Source organism: Mesoplodon mirus, assembly GCF_964341445.2.
Source record: "Mesoplodon mirus genome assembly, chromosome: 8".
Lineage (NCBI taxonomy): Eukaryota > Metazoa > Chordata > Mammalia > Artiodactyla > Ziphiidae > Mesoplodon > Mesoplodon mirus.
Window position 1 is genome coordinate 29936195 of NC_138984.1, and position 20987 is coordinate 29957181.

At 40.3% G+C, this 20987-nt stretch overlaps 1 protein-coding gene across 1 annotated transcript in view; it reads left to right on the forward strand.

Moving 5' to 3' along the window:
- Positions 1 to 20987, forward strand: part of DYTN (dystrotelin) — a gene marked incomplete at both ends in the record, with an annotated part of 50509 nt that overhangs the window by 7561 nt on the left and 21961 nt on the right. The window contains 8 exons of the mRNA XM_082630407.1: positions 1232 to 1306; positions 4102 to 4303; positions 6165 to 6250; positions 6761 to 6861; positions 11161 to 11232; positions 11492 to 11655; positions 16903 to 17014; positions 18686 to 18834. Coding sequence (XP_082486533.1) covers positions 1232 to 1306; positions 4102 to 4303; positions 6165 to 6250; positions 6761 to 6861; positions 11161 to 11232; positions 11492 to 11655; positions 16903 to 17014; positions 18686 to 18834 — 961 coding nt within the window. The remainder of the gene's footprint in view (positions 1 to 1231; positions 1307 to 4101; positions 4304 to 6164; positions 6251 to 6760; positions 6862 to 11160; positions 11233 to 11491; positions 11656 to 16902; positions 17015 to 18685; positions 18835 to 20987) is intronic.

The window sequence follows — 20987 nt, forward strand, 5'->3', positions numbered from 1 at the left end:
GCTGAAACCGTCCCATATTGGACAATTTTCCTTGGCCAGTTAGACCAATTTCCTTCAAAGTCTGAAATCAGAATTTAACTAGTTTCTCTCAGTAATAACACTATTTTCAATAAAACTTTATCAAATGTTGGTATTACAGTTATGTTAGCCTCCTAAAATAAGCTGGGAAGTTTTCTGAGTTTTTCCAGTTTTTAGAAGAGTTGAGTAACAGGGATTCCCCTATCCCTTGAACGTTTAAAGGAATTTGCCTGCAAAACTATCTCTGCTTATGGTTGTTTATCTTTGATGACTGATTTTCCTCGTCAGAAAGTCTTCTATAGTAATTAGTCTTTCAACTTTTTTTTCATATGTTTTGATCATTTCTATTTTCTATTACATATACATTTTCTATTACATATACAAATGTACAGGGCATTTGTATATTACATATACATTTTCTATTACCTAGATATGGCTCCAGAGCTTTCTCTTCACCTCCACACTGTGAAAGGGGTGAATACATACTCAGTGCCTGGTAAGAGCTCAGAAATGCTAGCCACTGATGTAGTGATGTTGGTGGTGGGTAAAAGAAGGTATATTAATAATTCTTTTCTGATTATAAAAATAACGTGCTTTTTATAGAAAATTTAGGTAATATTGACAAGTAGGAAGAAAATAACTAAGAATTCAAGCACTCAAAGATATCCACTGTTAACAATCTGATGAAAGACACTAGAAATTAAGCTCCACGGGGCAAGAATTTTTATCTGTTTTGTTAGTTGCTATATTTCAAGAGCCTGGAATCATGCCAGGGCCATATAGTAAGAGCTCAATAAAAATCTGCTAAATGAATGGATGGATAGTCATTTTCATAGTTACATAAATATGTGTGTACATATGACTAGAATATATTAACAAACTGAATTTATATTCTACAGATAGTTTTTTGTCGTATTGTTTCATAGGCTATTTCATTTTTATATAAAAAGTGGACAGCTTCATGGAGGAGTCCTCCTCACTGGGGGATTCCTTAGTTTGGTGGGCTCAGAGGAGGCTCCCTATGGTCACCTGCAGCCTAGGATAGCGTAGTCCATTATTATTTGTTCCCAGGTAGGAAGGAGGGCTCTAGACCTTGATTTCCTCGCCTGCAAAATAAAGTAGGGCTACATGCTCTCTAGGATTTCCTTCTAGGATATGGGATTTATCTAATGAGACAGTCCTTTACCTATGATATTTCATGTTTTCTTTACAGATGCTCTTAATAGTATTGAGAATTCCATTTATAGAACAGCCTTCAAATTACGATCAGTGCAAACCTTGTGCCAATGTAAGTACAGGTTCTCTTGAAACACTTGAAATAATCTGACCCTGATGTGTAATGTAAAATTCATAGAAAACCAAAAACTCCCCCCATGTGAGTGACTGCTGGATCTGGAAAGTTGGACCTGTGCATCTACCCTACTTGTAACAGAGAAGATGGAGTGTGAAAGATACACCTGTGTGTTCCACCCACATGTACCTTCACTGACTGACAATAGACAATAATTCATGGATGAGGATTTTAATTCTTTAAAAAAATGTTCCTACTTGGTTTCTGCAAATTTTTTGTTTGTTTATTTCCTTTTCAGGATACCAATATTGATGCAAAATAAAATCACAAAATAATTTAATATAACTTGTAGATTCAAATATAAACATTTCTAAATTCCTTCTACTACTTAAGACTTGCATTTTTAAGTTGTACCCCTGTCTCTTTCTGAACCTGCAAAAGTAAGTTCAGATGAATAATCCTCAGGCCATAAAGTTTAAAAATCGCTTGAGAATTTCATGAGAACTACTCTTTTGCATTAAATTTTATCTGATTGAATGCCATGGTTTCTTTTCCTATACTGTTATCTAGGTAAAATACAGTAAAAATTTTTATCCTGTAAAAATTCTCCAAAATGAAATGACTTGGGTCCTGGCTGTGAAAAACCACAGGCATTCAGCATATCTGAAGTTACTGATTTCTAATAAGTTCTGTATTGCATTTTAAAAAAATCACTTTGTATAATTTATGACATTTATTACAGCAGACCTAAAAAAATTGTGTTTTATATATATATATATAAATTGTATTATACACACACACACACACACACACACATATATGTCATTTTTCCTAAAGGTTGAAATTTTAAAAATATTTTGCCTCTGCCTAATAAGTTAGATAGACCAGTGGTTTTCAAACTGTGTTTCACAAAGTGGACATGGGTGTGAAGTAGGGTAAGAAAGGGCCAGCGAGGTGGGAAAAGGAAGTAGAGGCAAGTCGAGAAAACCCAAAGGGCTAGCAAGGTGCGAAAAAGAAGTGTGGGCAAGTCGAGAAAATCCAAAAGGGCCAGCAAGGTAGGAAAAGGAAGAATAGGCAAGTAGAGAAAACCCAAGAGGCTATCTCCTCTACCAGAACAACTCTGTTTTGCTCTATCTTCCATATTGCATTTCTGTGAAAGTATCCTTTGAAGAAGGGATTCTTGGCTTAAAAAAAAGTTTTTTCTTAAATCACTGATATAGACGAATTACTTATATTATTCCAGAAATCAACAAAAGGCAGAAGATGCTCCCTAAAAATGTACCCTCAATCATGCTATTTTCCTGGAGAATGTCTCCTATTAAAGAAAGTTAGCAGCCGATGCTCACATGAGCCTCCATCACTGTTCATATGAGCCTGTGTGTGTACAAACAGTGTAATTCGAGGGTGTACCTTTCTGAATTTTTTATTAAGCCTGCATCAGAAACAGTGAATATAAATAATATGCATGGGAAATAGTAACAGTACACGAAATCAGAAGTTGAAAAGTTTTACCTATAACAGATAACCAAACAAAAATTGGAAAACAAAAGTCCCTAACACCGAGATAAACATATCGTGAGCTCCAGGCAGCAGGATCTGGAGAGCCGGAGAGCGTTCCTGCACAAATCTGGTGGTGAGATTAATGGACACCACTATTATCTGTTTTGCTGTAATACAGAAGTCTCGGTAGAAGACGCAGCATCCTGTGTACAGCACGCCAGGCCGAGGTGATAGATTTTGTGATTGAATAACGATAAAAGAGTTTGCAGTCTCTACCGCATGCAGCCACGTTTTTATCACAGTCACATCCCAAAACATACCCCTCACTTTCTTAGACTCTCCCTTTAAAAGCAGTATCAGGGAACAAATAAAAATTTTATTATACGTGCTAGATTTGTGTATGTGAGGTTGATTTACAAAGTAGACAGAAGTGCAGGGTTTTATCACTTCACAGGCTGAAGCATTTTAAATGCCAGCAGCTCTTGGTGCCACCGACACCCCCATCTCAGATGGCACAAGTGGGTGTTTATTCATTTTGTCTGTCATCCTCCATCTGCAAGAAACCATGGGGTTAGTTCTACTTCATTCTTCCTTATATTTATTGCCTTGTCACATTTTTAGGAGAAGGTGATAAAAAATATGTAAGAAATAAACCATTATTTTTTGTAAGCAACTTTGGTTTTATTAAGTGCCTTTCTGGATAATAATACTGATGAGACCAAGATCAAAAAAATAAACATTACTAAAGCAAGGGTAGACCTAAGGAGTCTAATTCAGCAACTGCTCTTTTATAAAGATCACTGAGTTTTTTAAGTCATGCATTTGCATTTTTATACACAATATTCCTTCTCGAGCTAGGCTGCAGACAAGAAAAAATGATATTTGAACATGAAAGATGAATTTTCTCAATCCACTTAATAAACTGTATAAAAATGTTTTTCCCAACTTTTCACCAGTGTCCTAACTTCCTCGGAAAGCTATTTTCAAGTTTCTCACTTCTTTCCCTTTTAATTTCCTTTTATAAAGCCACATCCTAGAGGTTATACTGGGAATAATGTTCTAACTATGCTTTACAAACAGATGCACTTTTCCAAAATCAAATCGACTGTTAGAATAGGAACGCCTGAATTATACACAAGAGAGATGTATCCGAATAGTGGCCATATGTAATTCCCTTAAAAAAAAACAGCTGCCATAAAAAACAGTCTTCATTAAAGACTAGATGATGTTTACTTTTTTGAAGCCTTTTGTTCAGATCAGAGGTGATGCAGTGTTTCCTTTGCTTCCTGCAGTGGACTTGATTGACAGTTCTCTGATTCAGCATGTCCTACTACGTCAGAGTCTCTGGGAGGCAAGAGAAAGTGCTGTCTCTGTGCAGCAGCTTTTTCAGGCTCTGCAGGAGCTGTTTCAGAGAGTCAGGGTGGAAAAACCAGGACAAGTGCACCCCAGAGCTTCGGAACTCACTCTGAGCCTTCTCACAGCAATGTATGACAGGTGAGGCTGAGGGGACCATGCTGTGACCTCACAGGAGGTGTTTAGTTGTCTCTGGTCATTGACCAGTTGGGGTTGTCTAATATTCGTTCAAGGCTTGATATCTAAGAAGGCTTCTTTGTTTGTTTGTTTTCCTCAAATGTATTGTTCAGGAGGGGAACAAAGAAGTACTTATCAAAGAAGCTTATCAACTTCACTAATATGAATGACTCACGGACAGCAAAAAGGGGGAAAATCCACATTTTCATACAGACTCATTTCCACTCTAGAGAAGCACGCACACCTTTTGCCAGGGCAATTATGCATCTATGTATATATATAAATTACACTTTTCTCGAGTCCCCCGTAGTATATGTCTTTGCTTATTCCTTTATAACCAGTTGTCAGTTTCCGTTTGTGGGATAGAGTTGAATAATGTGTGCGTAAATGGCTAACCTATTGTCATGGTCTGGGCTGCTATACCAAACTACCATAGGCTGGGTGACTTAACAAACATTTATTTCTCACCGTTCTGGAGGCTGGGAAGTCTAAGGTCAAGGCACCGGCAGACAGATGGGTCTGGTGGAAACCCACTTCCTGGTACATAGAGGGCCATCTTTTGGCTGTGTCCTCACATGGTGAAAGGGGCGAGGGAGCTCTCTGGGTCTCTTTTGTAGCAATAGCAATCCAATTCATAAGAGTTCCACCTTTGTGACCTAATCATCTTCCCAAGCCCCATCGCTAAATACCATCACATCGGGCGTTAGGATTTCAACGTATGACTTGGAGAGGCACACATAAAACAGCTTACACCCTGTCAAAGGCTTGATGATGCATGCTCTAAGTCAGTGGTGTCGGGTGTGTGTGTTTGTGTGTGTGTTTACCACTTTTTTGCCCCACTTCAGTTGTGTTTATCTTACGTGGTCTTGACCCAGTAGCCTTCATCCTGTAGAATGGAGTTTTTAAAGCTCACAGTAAATATAAAACATTTGGAAAGTGCAGAAAAGAGTGAGGAAGAAGAAATACCACCCCAAAGCCTGCCTCCCAAAGGCAAACACAGTTTAACCACTCGGCAAATTCCTTACTAGTTTATTATTTTTGTTGTTGTACAAATAGTATATAAGCATGTTCTCAAGTTATTTTTTCATGATTTCAGTCTCCTTAAGCATTATGATTTGGGCTGTCCTTTCTTGTATCAATGCCTGCCTCTAACAATCCTCCTGCATTTGATACATTGTATTTTGTAGGTTTAGAAACTGCACAGCCTGTGGGCACAGGGTGATGAGGCTCTAAGTGAGGGCCTGAGAACGGGTGGATTTTTTTAAATATAAAGCTTTGCTCCTTCTGCCTGCCTTTTGGTTCTTGTCTCTGTTGTTTGGTTTCCCAGCATGTGAGCCCTAAAGGAAGTGAGACTGCCTGGTCCAGGAGGACCCAGGAAGATGCCTGTGTCTCCAGTGCTTAGGACAGTGCTTAGTACAGAGGAAGCACCCAATAAACATTTGTTGAACACATGAATGAATGACTAAATGAAGGATGAAATATTTTCATTCAATTCTTAGTTCTGTCAAATTCTAGATATAGGAAAACTGACCATGAAAAGCGTGAACTTGTAACATGGTGTCAGAAATGTCCATTCAGGGACTTCCCTGGCAGTCCAGTGGTTAGGACCCTGAGCTACCGCTGCAGGGGTCGTAGGTTCCATCCCTGGTTGGGGAACTAAGATCCCACATGCTGCACAGTGCAGCCAAAAAAGAAAGAAAGAAAGAAAGAAAGAAAGAAAGAAAGAAAGAAAGAAATGTCCATTCATAGTCATGGTTTTTATAAACCACTTCACCAAGAATAACCCTGCCTTTCCCATTCTTATCTCTGTTTTGTTGCCATGCAGCACGGGAACGGGTTTTCTCAAGCTTGGACCTGCAGCTGCCGCCCTGATTGCCCTCTCAGGGGATAGTCCTCTTACAAAATACAGAGGTAACATATGTAGAAGTTTTGAATGCCTGCAGTGCAGTGACCACCAAATCTCTCCAACACGTTATCTGCTTCACTCCCTCCTGTATCCCCGCCACAGTGCTCTGGTTCGGCAAGTACTCAGCAAGACGTAGAATTTTTCAAGATGTTGATCTATGCTTTCTAACTATTCATAATTTGGTTATCCTTGATATTTATTTGTATAGAGATTATTCAGACACCAGTAGCTATTATTCCTTTAAAGACAGACTCTGCTCACATCGCCATTTACCAACCTTGTGGTCTTTGTTATTGATGTGCTAGATTATCAAAAAGTTGAAATGTGAATGGATCTTCATTAGTTATCAAATTATTTCATTTGGGAAGCCTTCAAAAGAGCAAGCAAATAACCAAGAATTATAACTTTTGCCTTTATAGCCACAAATAAACTGTTTAGAATCCAAAGCACATATTCTTCGAAGATATATAGCAAGTATTCAGTTTAAAGATTTCTTTCCCCCCTTATGTGTCTAGCTCTTTTTCAGCTCTATGCAGAAAATAACAAGGGAGGTTATGATTCTGGGGGACGCATGACTCGAAGGATTTTGAGAAACCTACTAACAGATCTACAACAGGTAAATCTCTAATACTTAAGAATTCTAAATTTGTTCCAGTTATATTAGTCACATTTATTATTAAAGGATCTGATTTTTACAGTGTCAGTTCTACCTTAATATAGTTCTCCATGCAACCTCTCTCCTCTTTACCTGGTATTATCTGAATATAGGCTGATCTATTGCAATTGCTTCCTAACTGGTTTGCCCAACTCAAGCCTCTCCTCTCTGCAACTCTTCCTCCACACAGCAGCCAGTGACTCTTCCAAAATGTAAATGTAAAGGCCTACAATTCTTCGTTGGTCATATTCTGTCATAGAATAAAACCTGAACTCAGCATCACAGGCAAAGCTTTCATCACTCAATCCTTCTCTTTTCAGAAAGAGGTAAATCATGATACTATATAAATATAAAATGAACATGTATTCAAAATTTTATTTAATTTGTTAATTAAAAGAGGGCTCCAGTAAGTTACAACTAGTTGAAAGAAATAACCAAAGAACAGACAAGCTGATAGATTAAGAATGTTACAATGAATTTGCAGGTGGACCCAAGACTGACTTTGGGCTGAAGGGGAGGGTTGTCCCTCAACCAGGACAGAATTTATTTGCATGTCTATAGATAAGAATTATTTGCATTGTGATCAGTTGTCTACAAGTTAACGTTAATGTCTACAAAATTATGAAACAGCTTAGTCAAAGACAGTGATGCATATCTCTATAGGTTCAGATAATCCCCATTGAAACAATATCCAGTGGTTTCTTTTGTGTATTCCACAGTGTTTAATTTTTCCTTCCATCATTGTCACTCTTGTGTATCAAAATTGTTACTGGACCTGACATGCACCACGTTCTCCACGCCTGACTCGTGCAGGTGCAATCTGTCTGCAACACCACTGCCTCTCCTTTCACTTGACAAATACTGTTTGTCTTTCAAGATCACTCAAATATTAGTCACCTCCTCACTGAAAGCTTCTTTAACTCTTGTACATAACTTTGTTATAGCACTTGTCAAATTTTGTTGCAATTATGTCCTAGGTATATGCTTTTCCCACTAGGCTGCTTCTCAAGGGCAAGAATTTTATCTCATTTATCTTTATAACTTGAAAAGTTCTTGATACTAAAGCCTTCAATGGTGCTTAATGGAAACATAGGTGAAATGCAGCCCCGAATACTCAAGTAGTTGCTTTCCATCATTTCCTATTCTTTAAGAATGTGCAAATGTGGTGTTGTTTTTATCCATACTAGGCAAGGGAATTTAACCTCCTTAAAGTAAATACGTTTCTTAAATATTAAAATGATGTAAAATCATGTAACCAAGCAAGATCTTCTGCAAATGGGTTAAACAGGCTCTGGTTTATCTTGTGTACAGTGGTTACTGTCCCTCTGTATCTTTTACCCCTATTTCAAGGATGTGTCTATTCTTCTTCAAGCCCCTGTAAAATCCCCAAACTAGGTTTTCCTCACAGTGAAGCCATAGTAATTTTCTGTCATTTTCTATCTGGACTGTAGGGAAGAAAAAAATTTCTTTTTCCTTGACCCATCTTAAGTTCTATGACTGGGGCCCTATAAATTGGACTGGCAAAAGACAGAATTAACAAGAGAAAAACAAACCAAAGTTTAAATGTGTATGGTGCATACACATGGGAACACCCAGTGATGAGTAACTCAAAGAGGTGGATGGAACTCAGGCTTGTAAATTATTTTACACTAAACAAAGGGAAGGGGGCTCTGGGCTTCTGGGTGGGGGGAGGCAAGTTATGAGAAAGTGACCAGGAAATAGATGGTGAACAAGGGTTGTTTAGTAAGTTTTGTTATGCAGATTTAAGTCCGTGGTTTTTCCATTAATAAGTGTTGTTAAGAGTCCTCCTCTTCCTGATAGGGAGGGGGAGACACTATTGGTAAAAAGAAATTTCCTTTATAAATGTAAATTTCCTTTACAAAAGGAAAACGTGTGCCCTGTTTTTATAGCTTTTTCTGCATCTACTGGTTCTCAATGGCCTTTAGTTCAAAATAATACATATGCCAAGGGCTCATATTTGGGGGTGATATATTCTGGTACCCTTCAGAACCGAGGATTCTGAACTGGGGATAATTATGATACAGGTGGGAGTGGGTAAGGAAAGAGATTATCAGACAGGGAATATGATTTAGAAAAACCTATCCAAAATTACCTTTGCTTTGATTTGGCCTTAATAGTAATAGTTTATGTTCATATTGATTGTAATAATTAGTATTTAATGTATTCTGCAAATTCCAAATAATATGTAAGATGTTCATAGTTTTTAAGTGGAGCAATGATTTTTTTTTAATTCCTCAGGTTCAAACATCATATGTAGTTATTTAAGAGCCGTTCTGGTGGTTGCAGCAGCACATGGGCCCTGTTTTCTGCCGACTCCAGGCATATGTTAAGGAGCTACTTCCCCAACAATCCCAACATCTTAGGACTCAAGCTGCGGGGAGCCAGGGAGACTGGGAAAATCTGTCCATCCATTTGTGCAATCAGGCTTGTTATACTAAGGTGTTGAGGTGGATGTAATGAAAGAAGATGGACGGAGGGGCATCTTCCTCCTCCTGAAATCCTGTGCTGCTTTCTCACTACTACAGCTGGCCCCAGGCTGGGTCCCCATCCAAGAGGCCCTAAAAATCTGCCCTTGTTTCAGGCTCAACTGAGGTCAATGAGCTGCTGAAATGGCAGCTCCTGCAGCGCTGTCTCCCCCGCAATGCGTTAGTAGGCTCCTGAGAAAGCTGTTAGGAAGATGGAGGTTTGCACAGCAAATTATCATCCCATTTACTACCATTAAGAGCACTGAGATGGGTTCCCATAGAAAATTCCAGACCCTACCGTGTAATCCCAATCCCTCCCCCAAGAATCATAATTATCATTTCAAGTGGTGTTCTGCCTGTGCTGGCATGCTATCCAGCCACACTGCCTCCTTCCTTAGAACACCTGAGAAATTAGTCAAATGGGCAATTAATCCACAAAATCTTTGTGCACACACTTAAAAGCCAAAAGTGTAGGTTAGAACCCACTACAGAAGTGAATTTTCTTTTGACTGGTGTCAGAATCACAGAGCTGGCAAGTGGGTCCTATCTGATCCACATTCCTTATTTTACAAATGAGGCTAAACCCCTTTCTCAGGGCTCAAGGACGCCATCCAAATAAATGCTCCAGTTAGCTCATCAGCACTCTCAGGTCAAAGTATGGTTAGTGAGTTATTTTTTCAGACAAAAGCCAAATAATGCACAGTACTTATTCAGCTGGTGATGGGGTTATTATCAATTTAAAGTACAAGCCGTCTTGTCAGGATTACGCAAATGTTTGTTGACTTCTGTCTGGCTAATTGTCAGCAAAGTGGCTCTAAGTGCCACTTTCCTGATTAGAAGAATGTTTATTCGAGTTGATGGACTCAGCAGGGGGGTCTTTGAAATTACTTCTGAGCTTAGGAGCAATGCCTGCTGACAGACTGTGCTGTAGAAGACATCAGATGTGAAACTGGGACCCACAACCAAATGGGCATAAATGGAGGTGACAGGTACATGTATGTGTGCATATAGATAAAGTCAGGGCCAAGTCCCTAGCCATCTCGGCAGTCACAAGGGGTTCTTAGTCCCTTAGTTAAACTCCTTAATGGGACTGATTGAAAGGTGGAAACCATTGAGTGAGGTAGTGTAAATCAAGCCATTGGAATACACATCAGGTCTGGGTGTGACGAAGCTTTGGGAAAACCCCTCAACAGAGTAAGGAGTCTTGGAGTGAGATCTCAATTCTGCAGCTAACTTGCATTTGTTTGTTTGTTTGCTTGCTTGCTTGTTTTACCTTGGACGAAATATCAGATCTCAATTACTCCTTGCTTTAAACAAGGATGATGACTGCCCTACCTCAGAAATTGGGATTTGTTAAAATGAGACAACGTGAAAGTGTTTGAAAAGGTTTCCTTAAAACTGCCCTGAACTTTAATACAGTATCGTCGTTACTTGTAATTCATAGGTGCACAAGGGCAAAGAAAGATTAAATATTTGACTGGGGTCAAAAGAAGAGAAACAATGCAAGCCCTCCCTGTATTTCCCCCACTGCCAGACTTTCTTCTCACTCCTCCTCCCAGCTCCACTTCTTCCCACTTGTTCATTCATTATCTCTATTCATACACTGCACAAAACCCACACATGTCCTGTTTGCCTAGACTGAGACAGCTCATCCAGTCTCAGACAACAGTTACTTGTGATGCTATGGCCATAAGCGCCACCGCGCAGGCATGACTGGTGGCCACCTATTTCTCCATTTCTTGATCGCTGACGTGGGGTTTCTTGCCTCTTGTAGATCCCGACTGTCATGGGGGAAAGTCGAGCTCTGTGCTCTGTGGAGAGTGCTACACGCAGCTGTTTCCAAGGGGTGAGTGCCATTCACATGTCCCTTGGACCTGGGGGGCAGACACCACTGCTGACCCATTTAAATCACAGACCTACTACTCTACACTGCATCCTAGACAACCTAATTTAGAGGTAGACTTGCCCCGAATTTGCATGTGATAAACTTCTTAAGCAGAGCCTACAGAAACAGAGCCAGAAGAGAAGATGAAAATACATTTTCACCTCTACAAGAGACCAAAGTTCTGCCTAGAAACACAACTGAGTGTGCCCTTGTTTTTCAGGTGTTGAGCTCAGCAATTAAAGAAGAGAAATTCCTATCTTGGTTACAATCTGAGCCTCCCATCCTCCTGTGGCTCCCGACCTGCTACCGACTGTCAGCCACTGAAATGGTCACTCACCCTGTTCGATGTAGAATCTGCAGGAACTTCCCCATCACAGGACTGAGGTAGAGTCATTCATCACTATTACATGGACCGTCACTCTCCAAATGGGTCTGGAGTTGGAGCTGCATCTCTCCAGATTTTTTTGTGGTCCTTCTTACACATCTAGAACTCAGTTGATTTTGGGGGGTGAATAATTTCCTGTATGAGTGATCCTGCTTATAATAAATTTTATTTTACCTTCTATAATTAATGGAATATTAAGTTCTATTGACACATACTCTGACTGCTAGATATTTTTGTTCCTTAAGGGGAAATTTTTTTGTCTTTTTTTACCAAAAAATGCTGTTAAATACTTTGGAACCATCCATAATAATAACAATAACAATAGTTTACATTCTTTGCTTTTTAAAAAAATTTTATTGAAGTATAGTTGATTTACAATGTTGTGTTAATTTCTGCTGTGCAGCAAGGTGGTTCCATTAAACATATACATATTCTTTTTCATGTTCTTTTCCATTACAGTTTATCACAGGATATTGACTATAGTTCTTGGTGCAATATAGTAGGACCCTGTTACATTTGTTAAATGTTGAGCAAGCGTTAGGTTGTGTAGTTCACATGCATCATTTCATGTAAAGCCTGTTACAACTCTGTATAAATGTGGTATTATTATGCCTAATTTGCAGAGACACTAGATAACTTAACCTTAAGCTCACATGGTTAGCAAGTGGCAGAGGCTACCGACCGAATCCAAGGTGCCTGCTTTGCAACCGTGATGCTCTGCTGCCACCTTGTGCAGACAACTGAGAACATTCCTTGAACCCAAAGGAATGATGAGGCTTTGTGGGAGCAGCTCACACCAGAGCTTCTCTGGTCTCAAGGAAAAGGCAGATTTGAAAGCTAGGTTTGGACACTGGAGATTCAGACCTTTCCACAGCTTTGAGGATGACAGTCAAAATCCCATATTAGGGAAAGGGTGTTGTAGTTCTCTTGTCAATAAAACAATAAAGAAGTGAAATTCGAGTTATTATTAAAGATGGGGAGAAGAGAAGGAAGCGTACAGGTGTGGGCCAGGCAGGGGGGCCACCATGGTGGAGGAACATGGGTGTAACAGGGGCTGGAGATGGGGTAGGATTGAAGAGCTGGGGCAACTGGGGAGCTCAAAACAGGTAAAAAAGGGGGTGCTCAGGAGGGGCAGGAGGACTGATATAAAATAGGTCTGTTGGGTCCACTAAGAAACTGGAAAGCAGGTTTTAATTTTGCTGAGAAAATGAATTGGATTTGCCGAGAATTCTGAGGACACACTGAAACTTCACTCATGACAAACTCTTCACAAATAACTCAAGTTGAAACAATAAAACATAAAAATGGCCCCAACTGTTAGAAACCAAGTAAGCCAAACCAAAGAAATCTGCATACTACAATGAAAAATAAACCTTTTTTTATTGGACAGTGGGCAAACATGAATATGATTTTCCATGTTATATGTATATCATACTGACTTACTCAATAAACAAGTATTATTTAAGCAGTTACTATGTGTTCTGCACTGGGTTAGGTACAGAATTCACTTTGCAGTTATATAAAATACAACTTTTACATTGAAATATTTTTTCAAAAGCATTCTGTGTAACATAAAGCATGTATTATTTTTATTTTATAAAGGAGTCTCACAGAATTTGAAGGACTTGCTCAGGTCACTCAAAAAATAAAATAAAATAAAATAAAAGCAAAGGCAGAGGGCTAGAAGTGCCATACTTTAAGTTTTAGATTATGTCCCTATCTATTGAGAGTGAGAGCAAGCTCCCTCTTAGAAATGCTGCTGTGTGGGGTTTCCCTGGTGGCGCAGTGGTTGAGAGTCCACCTGCCGATGCAGGCAACACGGGTTCGTGCCCTGGTCTGGGAAGATCCCACATGCCACAGAGTGGCTGGGCCCGTGAGCCATGGCCGCTGAGCCTGCGCGTCTGGAGCCTGTGCTCCGGCAATGGGAGAGGCCACAACAGTGAGAGCCCCGCGTACCACAAAAAAAACCCAAAAAAACAAACAAACAAACAAAAAAGAAATGCCACTGTGTGACCTACCCTTCCTCCTAGAAATCTGAGGCGATGTACAGTTCTCATATATGCAGACAGCTGCGTGATCTGGGCATGGCCTTTAACCTTTCTAGACCTTGGTTTCTTTGTAAGCAAGAGGAGAGGTGGGTCAAATGATGACTTAGGCTTCTTTTAGCTGTAACCTTCTGAGTCTATTAGAAGTTGCTTGAATGTATCACAGTTCTAACCTTAAACCTGTGCTTTTGGCTCTCAGAAAACTCCAGTAATAGCCTCAAGGCTTTTAGTTTCAGTGAGACTCATAAAGACATTTTAGAACAGAAGTGTTTGCAGATCCGGAGGTATAGCAGGAAGAGGGCAAAGACTTGACCTCCTAAAGTAAGAGAAGCTACAAAGACCAGAGCTTGTTCCTAAGCCAAGTGTTCAATTTTAGCAGAATGTGTCACATTTATGCTCTGTAATAGCCATGTAACTTTGAAATGAAATTAGGGGAAAAAAGTTGGTTCTCTATGAGTAAAGCCATCAACAACAGGCCAATCTCATTATCCACACTGCACCCTTTCTCACACACCTGTCGGTAGTTTCAGAGCATGGAGGACATAAGCCAAGATTAGGGTCAGTGTATTGTCCTAACGAGTCAACTGTAACCATACAGTAATGTTAAATAAAGCAGCCAGGACAGGTGGCTCATCAAATCATCTTTATAAAAAATACTTTATGTTATAGACTTCATGTCTCCCCAGTTACGCATGCTGAATAATTTTCAAAGCTTTGTAAAAACTTTGCAAGGCCGAGAGGGCAGGGTTTACTAGCCCCATTTTCTTCATTGAAGAAACTGTCATTCATTTAATTTTGTTCAACTAGTGTTCTTTGAAAACCTGCGTTGTTCCAGGTATCTTCAAAACAATGAGCTTAAGTTTCCATTTCAAGGTCACCTAGTAACAGTGGCATGTGACTCAGACTCAAGTCTCCTGCCTTGGTGGTCTATTAACAGGGGTTAAAATAGCTGGCTCTCCATTTAGATGGTATCCCTGGGCTCAAAGTCTAATGCTACCATTTACTACGTAGTTGTGTAACTTTGTGCAATTGCTTAAACTCTCTTTGAATCAGTTTCTTCAAATGAGGATAATAATAAGGATGCCTTGCCTTAAAGAACTTTCATGGGGATTAACTATGTCAGTGCATGTCCACTGCCTGCTACATAGTAAGGGCTCAAAAATGTTTGCTACTGCGATAGCCCTTCAACACTCTGTATTATCCTACCCTGGGACTAGGTGTTGGGGACGGCAGTGAACAAAGACCGTGAAAGTTGGTCTCATGGCATTTGCATCCTCCTGCTCTGCCTTCCAATGACTTTGATCAGAAGCCCTTCTGCCATCTGGCCTCAGGAACATTGCAAGTTTTTTGTTTTGTTTTGTTTGCGGTACTCAGGCCTCTCACTGTTGTGGCCTCTCCCGTTGCGGAGTACAGGCTATGGGCGCTCAGGCTCAGCGGCCATGGCTCATGGGCACAGCCACTCCGCGGCATGTGGAATCTTCCCGGACCGGGGCACGAACCCGGGTCCCCTGCATCGGCAGGCGGACTCTCAACCACTGCGCCACCAGGGCAGCCCCACTGCAAGTTTTTATTCCTCCATTCTCCACAGTTACCTGTAGGTCTGATAGGTCTGAAAAGCGCTAACCCTTCTTCTTCACCCCAGTCTGCATTACCTTACTCTTCCTCATCCTTCTACCTGGGATTTCCTCTACTTTAATCCCCCACCCAGCATTCTATGCCCAGCATGAGTCTCAGCTCTTCCAGAAAAAGTTATCAGACCATATCAGCTCCCAGGGATCTCCCCCATCTCTTCTACAGCATGTATTATCCATGCCTCTTACTCAGCACTTCATCACACAGTACCTAAATTTGCTAGTTAGTACCTCAAGCTTCCATATCATGTCTTTGCAGCCAGATATGAAATTTGAAGAGCATAGGAATCTTGTCATAGTTTAAGTTTTATAACTTTGAAGACCGGGGTTGAAAACTCAAATGCTATTGGGGGCAAGGCAAGGAGTATAAATGAGGGCAGTAGTCTGGGGATGGACTGTCTTAAAGGTGTAGCTGCCCCCTTGCACTCGCCCATTGCTGCCGTTGATGGGGAAGACCCTACTTTATGCCACATCCTCTGTAGTTGAAGAAGGGAGTTAAAACAGCAGGAAAAAAAAGTATAGATCCCTGATATTTTGCAGACAAACAATGTGACCCCACTCATCCTTAAAAGTTACTAATTCATGACTATGAGGTCTCACCAGCCCTCCCCAATATCACAACATGTTCCCTGAGTGCCCAGAGACACCCTTCCCTACCAGAGTGTCTCAAGATTTCCGCCTGTCCTTCTGATCACAGGAGATTTAAGATTGTAACTGTCTATAACAGAAAGTCTGCAACACTGATGTGTTAAGAAACTTGGGTGTGGTGGTCACTCAGTCTTGGCTGGTGAGGAACCCCCTCTCTTCCACATTATTCTTTCCTACATACAAATTTCTGATAAATGACACATTTATTTTAGATTCTTTATCTATGGTTTTATTTTCCCCAACACCACACAAGAATGCAGGTCCAAAATCATCATATCTCACACATTTTCCAGAGAAGCTAGAATTCAAACTTTTGGGAAATCTCCCAGTTTTCTTTAAGTTGGCAATTAAATTCAAATTACCTGAATGAATTATGCAGCTACACAAACGTGGCTGCAGACTTAAGGGTCTATCCTAAAGGTTGTAGCACATAATACCCTGCATATAAAAGACACTTGGTATTTGGGGGGCGGGGTGGAGAGGATGAATCAGGCGTCTATATGATAGTTTGTTGACAAAACTATATTAATTTAATGTCATGTTATAAAAATGCCAACAAAAGAAGACAACTTTCTTTTTTTTTTTTTTTTTTTTGCGATACACGGGCTTCTCACTGTTGTGGCCTCTCCCGTTGCGGAGCACAGGCTCCAGACATGCAGGCCCAGCGGCCATGGCTCACGGGCCCAGCCGCTCCGTCGAATGTGGGATCTTCCCAGACCGGGGCACGAACCCGTGTCCCCTGCATCAGCAGGCAGACTCTCAACCACTGCGCCACCAGGGAAACCCAAAAGAAGACAACTTTATACTCACTCGATAGCTCAGACACCTCCTGTGTATTTTAGGATGCTCATTCTCCACCTGAATAATACTTTCTTTGCTCACCTACTAGTGATGTAAGTCACACTTCCATTTTAATTGGCAGATACCGCTGTCTGAAGTGTCTCAACTTTGACATCTGTCAGGTGTGTTTCTTATCTGGTCTTCAGAGCAAGTCCCACCAGAAGTCTCATCCTGTGATTGAGAACTGCATCCAGGTAACATCTAATGCCATGTACCAAACTATTCATGAATCTTATCAGTGAAAGCTACAGCAATTAAAAAACTTTCCCTCCTGGAAAACCACAGGTTCTGCTCCTTTCATACATATAATATTTAAGACTAAGGAAGTGGCACGCTCAACCTTAAATATCTCTCAGTATACATATACTTTCTTTACACTGTAGATTTTAATAAACCTTTTGGGGATAAGAAAAGACCAGAGTCTAATCTGAAGCCATTGACTCCTACTGTGTACTAGAAAATATCTGAGCAGTAAGAGGGGAGAGGCATTGGAAATGGATACAGATTAAAAAGAAAAAGCCCTGGTTTGGTAAAATGATGCATCAAGGCCTCTAGTTGCTAGTACATTTCGGGAATTTTCTTTTTTATTTTTTTATTTTTATTTTTTTTTCTTTTTGCGGTATGCGGGCCTCTCACTGTTGTGGCCTCTCCCGTTGCAGAGCACAGGCCCCGGATGCGCAGGCCCAGCGGCCATGGCTCATGGGCCCAGCCGCTCCGCGGCATATGGGATTCTCCCAGACCGGGGCACGAACCCGTATCCCCTGCATCGGCAGGCGGACTCTCAACCACTGCGCCACCAGGGAGGCCCGGGAATTTTCTTTTTTAACATGTCTTTTCCTGAGCACTAAAATTCAAGTAATTTTTTCCTTAGGAAAAACAAAAGAGAAAGATTTCTATCTCAGTTTTGACTGGAAAAGTGTAAAACTAAGACTTCATAGCTGACTTTCAAAATTTTTTTAAAGAAAATTATAATACTCAGCAAGAGAATTCAGCTCTTGCTAAGAAGAAAGAGAAATAGGATAATTTTAAAGCAGAGAGCATTTCAATTTTTCCAGAAAGAACACTCTCTTTTCATCACTGAGTATGAATCAGTTTCTCCATGCAGATGGCCTCATCCCCAAATTTCACAATAGTGAAAAATATTGATTAATTACCTTTACTGAGGACAGTTCTCCCCTCATTCTCTCTTTACCATGAATGGTCCACAAAAGTCATGTGCCTCAATCTTGCCAAATAATTTTCAATGGATATTGCTTTACTAAATTTTATTAACCCAGATCCTCAGATTATTGGCCTATGATCCTCTTGTTTCTAAAGTCTGGGGAGAAATAGGGTTTATCGATATTACACTGACACCATGTGGTCATTTTGTTATTACACTTCAGATTTCAAGGGTTGAATATTTTTAATTAAAGGACTCGTTGCTTTGTTTCCTTTTGCCTTACATGTGGGGTGGACTTCAGGTGGTCTGAGAATCCACTGATATTTTATACAAGACTAAATGTATGAGGATTTTTCTGGAAATAAAATCTCAGAGGAATCCTCCAAATTAGTAACCACAGGCTTAGTCCTCTTTCATACCTCCTTCTAGCTTTAACATTCCCCATTCCTGGGTTGCTCTAAGGAAGAGGAGTTTTTGCAGAAGTTGGGGAGTATGTAATTTGGAAACATATACTATATGTATGTGTATAGAGAGAGGATGTGAAGAAATTCAGGTAGTAAGGAAGTAAGATGATTTTTCTGTGGACATCACGATAAGTGAAATAATTTCAGAAACTTCCATGGCTGCCAATCCACCCAAGTAAGGAAAGAAGACCACTTTAAGACTGATCTGACACAATTTGTTCTGTTGGTCATTCCAGCAGATGTCAGCAAAAGACAATACAAAACTCTTCCTCAGGACCCTCAGAAACAACCTGCTCCAAGGGCGCTGTAGGAGGAAAGAAGCTGCAAGAAGGCAGTGGCTGCTGGACCAGGTGAATCCAAGAGATGTGGTTAACCAGGCACAGGCCAGGTGAGTGTCTCCAAGTGACTGTCGTGCAGGTTGGCAGCCCAGAGCCTGGGTACTGGGTTATGCAGCCAGCAAGCAGGGGAGGGGTAAAGATGCTGTTTCCCTCTAGAAGCGACCTTTAATTTTAAAGTAGAACACGAGACAAAAATACCTTTAAGTGGCCCATCCAATCATTTAGAGTTATCCCAACTAAAGACCTCAGACAGACACAGAAGATTTTTAATATTAGAGTATTTGAATAACTTTCTCCAACATCTTTCTTTTTTTGTTGGGTTACTTTTGAAAGCCTAATTCAGAATTAATACTTATTTTTTTAAAAAAGGAAAAGAAAGACACATTCCATCACTCACAGGTGAGTGCTATTCACATTTCAGTGTTACCAGATCAGGAATTATGCTGCAGACACAACTTTTCATCCTTTTCTCCATTTACATTAAATGGAGAGCATTTTCCCTGTCATTAGCTTCCAAAATATCATTTCAATGACCTCACTCTTATCCTTATAAGGAAGTGCCATAATTCACAAGTAATCCCTTAACATTTTGGTCATTTTCCAATTTTGTCCCCCACCAAAATTCTGTAGTCAACATCCCTACACACGCATTTTCTTATATTTTATTAAGATAAATTCTCTCAAGTAAAACCATTGCATCAAAAGTTGTGAATTTTGTTAATCCTCAAAATTCAGAATGCCAAACTATGCTACAGAGGGTCATCTCAAAGGATATCCAGCACCACTGGTATCTGAGATCGCCCATCACATACCTGAGCACCAGCCTAAAGATGGCTTTTTAAAAGTCTTCATGACCTTAACTAGTGAAGTAACTACTTCTTTATAATTTAACATTTCAGAAGATAAAGGAGAGAGGTACTGTTTCCATGGGCTTATGATCATCAGACTTCTGGGAGAAAAAAAACCCAGAATAATTCATTCACTCTTATTTTATCTACCAGAAGTATAAGAATAGATCACTTTAATCAAATTGGTATTCATTTATTAATTTCTTTTGTAATTCTCTAAACTTTTCTCAGACATCTACCAGCATATTTCCATCTCGATCCCAGACCCTATTTCTGTGGCCATTTTGTCACTTTTTACAGTTTGGTATAATTTAATGTATTTTTACAGCTCTTTAAAGGGAAAAAATACATGTTGACTTCGCATTAGATGCCATGCCTTATACCTGTACCACATTTTCCTAGCAGGTGGTTAGCAATGTATTCTTTTTTTTTTTTTTTTTTTTTTTTAATTTTTGGCTGCATTGGGTCTTCGTTGCTGCGCGTGGGCTATTCTCTAATTGCAGCGAGCGGGGGCTACTCTTCGGTGCACAGGCTTCTTAGAGCGGTGGCTTCTCTTGTTGCAGAGCACGGGCTCTAGGCGCGCCAGCTTCAGTAGTTGTAGCAAGTGGGCTCAGTAGTTGTGGCTCGCGGGCTCTAGAGCGCAGGCTCAGTAGTTGTGGCACACGGGCTTAGTTGCTCCACGGCATGTGGGATCTTCCCGGACCAGGGCTCGAACCCATGTCCCCTGCATTGTCAGGCAGATTCTTAACTACTGTGCCACCAGGGAAGCCCCAATGTATTCTTGAAGTTAGAGATTTTGGATATCATCTTGATGTATAGCTTTAATAGAGTACCAATAATTTAAATTTAAAAATAGAAACAAAGATATCAGATGCCAATTCATCTGTCTTCTTCAAGCCGTTTATTTCACCTTTCCCTGACAGAATGACAGTAAACTAGGACAAGTAATCAGCTGGATTTATTGAATACTTGAGATCTTGTCTAAATTCCTCCATTCTCATAGTTAGAACACAAAGATCCATGCTCTTATGTGCATTTCTTTTGGCCACAGAAGCCTGACTTACCTTTTACAAATTCAAAATATGATGACATTCCTCACGCACTCATTTTTCCCAAACTTCTGTGCCTTAAACCCCTCCATTAGCTCCCCACTGTTTTTAAGCTAAAATCTAAAAGTTGTAAGATGACTTAGAAAACGCCTGCAGGTTTGAGCTACCCTGGGAACCTCTCCAGTGTCACCTCCCCACCAACCTCTGTGCTCCAGCCCTGATTCCTCCCTCCTCCTCATAAGACTAAGCCAGATCCCCCCACTCTTAAGACGTAAACCTTTACTTTAAAGAATTCATATTCCTAGA